The following is an 8,800-nucleotide window of genomic DNA, read 5'->3' as shown; positions in this document are numbered from 1 at the left end:
ACTCCCGAAGGAACGGGATAGTTCTAGAAAGCAGGTGGCGTGATACTAGTCACGTGACCTCGCTGACGCAACAGTATTAATGCCTTCATCTCCCTCCAAAAACATTTTATAATTAGATACTTATTTCATGTAATTTTTGTTGATGTTTTTAGTTAATGGTGTAAATTATATGACAAGTTGATCGAGGAAGTAGAATTTTACAATGTGCAGTTGTCATGCTTTTGTATTCCATTTTTATTAATTATGTCTTTGAAAACTTAAGAAATATATTACAAAAGCAGAATAATTTATTTAAATTGTTTCAATAGTCAACATCTTAATTTTGCCTTCCACCAATCCATTTATCAAAGAACTCTTAACTGCCATTACAAGGAAGTAATTTTGTTATTACAATCCTCATTAGGTCAATGAATCATTTTAAAAGTAAAACACCTTTTATATTTATTAGATTCATTTAGTACAAACCTAGTACTACTTATGAAACTGCATTTTATTTTGTTGGTTAATTTTTGAAATTGAGTTTTTTTTCCAGGAAAATTTTCAAAAGCTTAATTTCTTATTTATCCAATTTTAAATTTAAAAATGCTCAGATACTTATTTACTCACTTTCATACAGTTTTGTACTAGTTATCATATCTTAATTGTCATTATAGCAGCTTAATTCCTGATTAATTGAAACACATCCAAATTAGACATGATATGTTTAGAAGATGTGGTATGTTCAGGAAATGAGAGTAATTCTAAATCAGATAACTTGAGTCATTCTAGTGTGTGTGTAACATAATGAGACTGAACAAAGTTGGTAAAAATTAAAACAGTCTTTATGGTTTGACAAGCAAAAACACAAACAGTCACTTCTGCTAGAGTGTGCTTAGCTCTACAGCTTTTTTTCTCTTGGGATTAATTTCTTTGAAGATCTTGATGCAAGTCTGTACTTGATGATCTAATAGAACAGGACTAAGAAAGCATGCCTGAATTCAATAGGTAAACTTGGCTTTTTTTGTCTAGTCAACAGTGTCACCTCATGACCTTTGTTTTTTCACAGCATTGATCATTTGTTCCATTTAGACAGTGCCAACAAAGGATATTACAGTGCCACTTTTTTCAGTCCAAATTATATATATGTTACCACAATATCCTTTCAAGCAGAATTAACATTAGCTACTGTAAAGAACAAAGAAACCAGAATGAGGCAATCTGAATGACTTTCTGGACCACATGTTTATGCTAAAATTGCATACAATCTAAATAAACAAAAATTATTAACAACTGTATCACTGAAGTAGGTAGAAAACTTATGTCTAGTCAACAGTGTCACCTCATGACCTTTGTTTTTTCACAGCATTGATCATTTGTTCCATTTAGACAGTGCCAACAAAGGATATTACAGTGCCACTTTTTTCAGTCCAAATTATATATATGTTACCACAATATCCTTTCAAGAAGAATTAACAATAGCTACTGTAAAGAACAAAGAAACCAGAATGAATGACTTTCTGGACCACATGTTTATGCTAAAATTGCATACAATCTAAATAAACAAAAATTTTTAACAACTGTATCACTAAAGTAGGTAGAAAACTTATGCTTGCGTATCACATGTGCATGAATGTATTGCTGAAACTATACACCTTATAATAGGCTAAGCTTTTTACAATCATCTGGATCCTCAGTAAGTGTTTAATGGTAGTTACTAGGTGATTTTAGCTGAAGTGAGGATAAACCCTTAGTCAAGTTTCTTTTTCTGTGCTAGGTAAAATGCAAATTTTACATCAGACTTTCATTAGAAGTCTTTCTGTAATGTATAATAAAGCTTATGTTTTGGATTCATCATTACTTTTAAATTTAATGGACTGGTGTAAGAATTTTATATAAACGCATCAAGATGTTTATGAACATTCTGTAGTGTTAGTGTGAAACTGTTGTGCTCCTACTATTAGAATACTAGTGGAGTACATTTAGCTTATTAACAGTTTATTTCAATTGATTTTCTCATGGAATTATGCATTTTTTTTGTGTTTGCATTCAAGGATCTACACCAAAGCCTGAACCAGTTGAAAGTCTAATGACTATTATTCTGGGGATTATATGTGGCCTTGTGCTTTTAGTGCTGGTGTTTGTTTTGGTCCAGTGTGTTGTCAGGTATGGTTGCTTACATTATGCTATTTTGTGTCTAATAAGAGACAGTATATAACTAAACCCATACAGCTCAAAACCTTTAAATGTCAGTGGTTGTTTGCTTAAAAGATGTGAAGAAGCTTGATAAAACAGTATTCAACATTAGATACATTGATTAGATATTTGTTTTGAGTATTCTTATACAAAAGATAATTAGTGATGCAATTGGATATTTGGATAAATAGTTATTGTAAATACAAGGATTAAAATTTAACCCAACAGTATGGTAGGTATCTGGAATATCAAGCCAGGGCTCAAAAGTCCAAAGATTGAAAATTGGTAGGTTACACCATTCTGGTAATTCTATATGGCTGTCTTATGTCAGTTAGAAAAAAGGTCTTAGCCTGTTACTTTAATATTTTCTAACACTGACTTAACCCAAAAGTAACCAATAAAGTCCATATAGACTCCATCAGCCTTTTAAACACGTTTTTTAAAATTTTTGATGCATTAAACTGTGTTGTTTCAGGGCCTCTAGTAACACGTAAGTCACTTGCAAAAATATAAAAAATACCACCAATATTGCAGTTAATATTATTATATACTGATGGGATTCTTTATGTACTTTGCATAGAAAATGATTGATTTTACCTAATTTGCTTGGTCAGGTCTTTTTCACCAAGTGTTGTAACATGTAGAAACACATAATTACTGAATAATGTGTAATATGTGGACCCCACTGGAAATAAAATAAAAAATAACTCTGTAATATGACAGTTTATCTTTTGCTCTTGTTTTTAGTGATTAATCTTACTTATTATAGCAATAATCAAGCTGTCATTCCAGTAATGTTTTCAAAATATATATTTTTGTAATGTTTAAATAATAGTGTACTTAGTACTTACTCCTGATTGACAATGCTGTGTACAAGTCAAATGAAATTTAAACAAATTGTAGTTGTACAAAAACCTATTTACAGTAGGGTGGTCCAAAAATCTAAAAATGAAAAATTATTTTGCATGATGTTTGACTATATTCCTCTACCACTAATGATGTTTGAAATAAAAAACTGGATCGATTCATGCATATTTGGAGATGGCGCAACTTGAACACTTCAGTATCATTATATATTATAGGGAAGGACAAACGAATTAGATATTATTATTATGGTTTTTATTCAGTAACAAAAACAAAGTTGCAAAAATTTCTAGCAAACTGATTAAAATTCTTAACAGTGTTGTGCTTATCTGAATAGCATATAACTATAATAATACAACAATTTATCATATCACTTGTGACATCAAATTGTCCTTTCTGGGGATCAGAACTGCCTTTTGGTGTAGCTTAACTGTGTGGAGAAGGTATTATTTTTGATCTTCATCCTCAGTGATTGAAGAGTTAAATGCTTGAATCAGAGTAATACCTCTCTGTGCAGTCATTCACAGCTGTAATGTCATTTGGCATGTTGCTAGATTGCCAGCTCTTAATTCTAGAAACTGCATGGTACATCACCCAATTATATTGAATTATAAAATACTGTACATAATAACATAAGAAACTTATGAGATCATGCAAGTGTATCATTTTTTTGTGAACCGTTAAACAAAGGGTAATTAAGAAAATTAACTGGAGAAGTAAACTTGTGGCAAAGATCTTCAAATTTGTGCCACCCTTAAATATTGATGTGTTTAGTTCAAAATTCAGTCTTAGGTCTGTCTCCATATAAGGAATGAAAAAAATGCACTTGGAGCTTTAATTTTTACCTTTTCGTTTTTTACCATATATGCGTGGACCATCTTAATTTACAGTAATGAAAACACAAGTGATACACATACAGAAGTTACAAATAATAATTAGAGGCAACTAGATGTTGAATTTGTTAATTGTACAAAATATTATCAAAGAAATAAGTTACTAAGTTGTACAATGTACTTATGTTTTACATTATGCATTATACCCTTTCTTCATGATGCAATACAGTTTATCAATATAACAATTGTGGAATATTTTCTTAAATGTTATGTATTACTCCTCATGATTTAGCCAGTTTGTTTGGTCAGCTTTTGACCTTCTCAATTTTTACATAAGCCCATGCAGTTTCTAGAATGTTCATAACAGGACTTTGTGCAGGTCAAGCCTTGTGGTTGTGAGTATTCCATTAAACTATTTTCTTTTCTTTTTTTCCGGTCAAGATGTAGTTTCACTATTTTTTGCTGTATGGTAGGGATTACTTTATTGTTGGAAGATGAATCCCTATCTGATGAGTTGTGTTCCTGATGGAATAACATTAAAGAATCTAAATTTGCCTATACTTTTCAGCAGTGAAGAGTGCCATTGGCTTATATGTCAGCCCCTAATTGTATTAATCCCCAACTGTGCTTCACTGTAGATGTTTTGTAATATTTTGAATTTCACCCTTTCATAACTATAAAAATACATCTCATGTCAGGTGTATTCACATAATTTTTCTAAATTTGTATACAGGTGTTCTGCACATAGTTATGAAATTCTCATTAGAACCTGAATACCATGACTATGTTATTGCTCTCCTTTCTGTCATAAAAAAATTGTCATTTCTTTTGCCAAATAACTCAAATTTGAATTCATCTCTTAGAAACACAAATCTTCAGTACTGTTTGTGGTCCATTGTCCTTTTCTCAACAGTGGTTTTTGAGCAGATACATGTTCTTTGAGACCACTTCATGCCTATGTTTATATTGTTCTTGATGAAACCTTCACACCTGTATTTACAGCAAGATTGTTGGCAAGATCTGTATTCAACCATCATCTGTCCCTTTGAGAATATATCTTGAGATTCTTAACATAACTTTTGAAGTCTGGCTTTTCTACCTCAACTACTTCTATTCTTAACAGACCTGTTTCGTGTATCCTTTTCAAAGTGTTACATACAGCTGCTACTGAATCATGGAATCTTGCTGTTATTTTTTCAGAGCGTCTTTGATCAACCAACATTATGATTTCTACATGTTTGTAATGCAATATTTCAGAACTGGAATTCATTACTACAACTTCCTGCACTTTCATAGGCTTTATATATATATATATAGTTCTGGTTCTTTATGGTTGGTTGAATGACAACCAATTGCAGTGTAAACTATCAAAATGTGACTGTACTCTGGTGCAGTTCATTTCCATGAAATAAATACTTTTTTTTTTATCCTCTACCTCTCTCACTGTTTCTGTAATAATATATGATACTGCATATATATATATATATATATATATATACACACACACACACATATATTATGTGTACACATATATCTTTTTTTTGATGTATGCTAATTGAAAAAGATATTGTGTTTTCCTCTGGAAAAGTTTAAACATTTTTTTTTTTAACTCAAATATTAATATCATTGTGTTACTGATATGATAAACAACTTTATTAAAATATCTTAATATTATATACAAAGACATACTTTTTGCAAAGATATAATTCGTTTGTTTTTTGAAAATTTACATGTGGCTTATTTTGCAAGTATGTCTAAAATAGTAAAGTTTTAAGGGTACCTAGCTTTTCCCACCGAGTTATATTCTAGAAATAAAACTTTCAAATTTTCAAAAAATCTATGGAAAGAAAATCCATGGTTAGATTAATTAGGACAAGAAAAACAAGTGAAATGAATACTTAGCACACAATCCTTTTATACAGAAAACAGTTTTTTTCCAATTTTTGAGGGTTACCACCTGGTGAAATATAAGAACTTAAATATTAGTTTATAGTGACTGTACAATTACTTACTTTTAAAGTGTTTAAGTTATTGATCATTTTTATTCCCTCCTCTTTTTACAGAAGTTCTTTCATAAAGGTCTCTAATCACCCAACTACATTAGTATAAACAAGAATGATGTGATGCCTTGCCATGATTGAATCACCACAACAATTCTCACAAATAACTATATTTTCCTATTTGAAATAACATGAAGTGTTTATCATTTGCTTGAAAATCCACAATTTAAATTATCCTGATTTTGCTTGCTTACATTGCATTATTTAAGATAAATTATTTATACATGATTGTCAAAAAGCTGCATTAGAACATTAAAGGAGCAAGTATTTAATATGATTTGAAAATTGATATATTACTATTTATGTACAAAATTCATGTGTCTTGTTTGCAATTGCTCAGCTGTTTTTGATGCTTTTTTCAAGTTTTGCTTCTACTGGAAAGAACGTGCTCCCATTTTGTCTTAAGATGTGATCATTTTCTGACTTGCAGTTGAAATTGTTGCTTAAGTTTTGGTCTGTTTTATCATTGTGTAATAGAATTACTAAATTATTGCATTCTTTTCACTAAATTACACTGCCAGAGTTGTCCAACTTCTGGAAATTGTTTTATATATATAACTGGACTATTCTGGTCGATTTAAAAAACAAAAGTATATATGTAGCCAACTGGACTGTGTATTAAGCATCCTAGACGTGGTCATGGAAGGTCAGTTATAATATTTGATTATTACTCTCTGCATATTATGGCCTCTAGGAATTGACAGATTATTTACCGTTTAATTACTGTAGACATCAGAACAACAACTGAAGTGATTATCATTGACCAAACTGTACAGATTTATGTGTTTGAGTATAGGCCTACTGTTTTAGTTTGCTTTTGAGGAGTATATATATATATATACTGCTCAGCAACATATGATATTGGTGCAGTAATAAACCCAGTTGTACAGTTTTTCATAGGTACAGTCAAACAAGGCTGCTTCATGATACAGAATAATGCCAGGATGGTGACATACAACTTTGAACAGTGAATTATAAAAGTCATGTATTGACCAGCAAAAAGTGTTGATTTAAGTCCAATAGAACAGCTCTTAGACTACTTTAAACACTATGTACATAAATGCTTTAACCTACTAAGAAATGTTATTGTAAAGAAAAGTGTGATGTTACACTGGTTGAGAAATGAAACAGGATCCACATAACTCTGTCCTTTAATTTATCATAAGTATTCTTTACAGATGCAGAGACTGTATTAATGCCAGGGAGTGACCTACTCCTTTTATTAAACTTCTATTCTTGCCAAATGTGACTCTTTTCAAATAAATTTACTCAGTCTGACTCCAACTCTAAACAATTTGAATTTAGTGGTATTCATATTACACACGCTGTAACTAGTGGTATATTGTCAATGAAACTAATTCATGAATTGTGCTTCCAAAATATTCACATGTATCAGGTCGATTGTTCATTTTGTTGAGGAACATTTTAACAATGTATTTTTATGTTATTCATTGAAGCTTTGTAAATGATTTCAAATGTTTTACTGACTGTAATTTGCTGTAATTAAAATTCTTTAATCTTCCCAGAAACTAAAATTTTATAATTTTCAGGAAGAAAAATAATCACCTTTATGAGGAGGAAGGTGATCGAATAGGCTTAACAGCACTAATCCGTAGAACCATTCAAAGAAATGGCCACGTACCAAAAGGTATTAGCTAATTTTTGTTGCCCTTCAGCCACAACTCTATTACTTCTTTTCATAATAGTAGTGTTTTAAGGATGTTCTCTTTAATGTTTTCATTTTCTATCAGTTATTTATATTAGATTTTAATATGAAGCTCGATTGTTTTCACCAAGGTTTGTATGAAATAATTACAACAGAAAATTAATAATAAGTTTTCATGCTCAGGAAATCGACTCTCAAAGCTTTCCTATGTTGGACCTTTGTTGGCTGATGATCTTCCAAGTGCATATGTGGAAAAACATAAAGATAACAATCTATTTTTTCAGAAAGAATTTGAGGTGAGAAAGACAGAATAACTTTTGTATAGCCTAACTTAAGGCCAAATAATATCTTACATTTTTTAAATATAATTGTGGATAAAATAACATGAGAGACAAATATTGAATTCCAACTTTAATAAAAGTTACATATTTCAGTGAGAAATTAATGGTAAGTGTTTTAGCAATAATAACTTTTGCTGCTGTTAACTGTTCTAAATATTTTGACAGAAATCTAGAAATGTGATTTATTTTTTAGACTACACATTTGTATTGATTTCATAACATAAATAACATGCAGTCTAGTTTTACAAGTATACATTTCCAAACTTATGAAAGTGAGTAACTTTATGCTTTTCCCAAGTCCTTGCCAGAAAAATTCAAAGATAGGACAACTCATGCCTCAGACAGCCCAGAAAACCTGTGTAAAAATAGATATCCTGATGTAAAAGCTTGTGAGTAATTGATTTTCTCAAAGTATTTTTATTCTGTGCATTTCTTGTGATGATGATATAATGCTTTTCTTTTCAAATGGCTTTTGTGTTGCAACTTACTAGATCTGCATATTAATGTTACATCTTCCTAGATCTGCATATTTCATGAATATCATAGACCATTTCTAATAATTAACATCAGAATTGAAATCATACTTATGTAGATGAGGGTAAGAGTGTAGATTTGGTGTATCTGGATTTTCAGAAAGCATTTGCAAAGGTACCACATAAAAGGTTTGTATAAAAAACTTATCTCTATAGGTGTGGGGGATAAGTTAGCAAGTTGGATAGAAGAGTGGCTGGATGGAAAAAAGCAGAGGGTTGTTACAAATGAAGTTCAGTCAAACTGGATTAATGTCACAAGTGGGCTACCTCAGGACTCAGTCTTAGGATCTTTGCTCTTTTTGATTTACATCATTGACATAGACAAAGGAAT

General features: G+C 30.7%; 1 protein-coding gene across 1 annotated transcript in view; it reads left to right on the top strand.

Annotated features, from left to right (window-relative positions):
• LOC106462293 (receptor-type tyrosine-protein phosphatase F-like) overlaps positions 1–8,800 on the top strand; it is a 333,656-nt gene that overhangs the window by 307,805 nt on the left and 17,051 nt on the right. Inside the window, exons 13-16 of the mRNA XM_022389747.1 lie at positions 2,031–2,142; positions 7,480–7,577; positions 7,779–7,891; positions 8,235–8,325. Of these exons, the coding sequence (XP_022245455.1) occupies positions 2,031–2,142; positions 7,480–7,577; positions 7,779–7,891; positions 8,235–8,325 (414 nt within the window). The remainder of the gene's footprint in view (positions 1–2,030; positions 2,143–7,479; positions 7,578–7,778; positions 7,892–8,234; positions 8,326–8,800) is intronic.

Source organism: Limulus polyphemus, unplaced genomic scaffold, assembly GCF_000517525.1.
Source record: "Limulus polyphemus unplaced genomic scaffold, Limulus_polyphemus-2.1.2 Scaffold45, whole genome shotgun sequence".
Taxonomy (NCBI): domain Eukaryota; kingdom Metazoa; phylum Arthropoda; class Merostomata; order Xiphosura; family Limulidae; genus Limulus; species Limulus polyphemus.
Note: the sequence above shows the minus strand (reverse complement) of the source record. Positions and strands in the feature narration are given on the sequence as shown.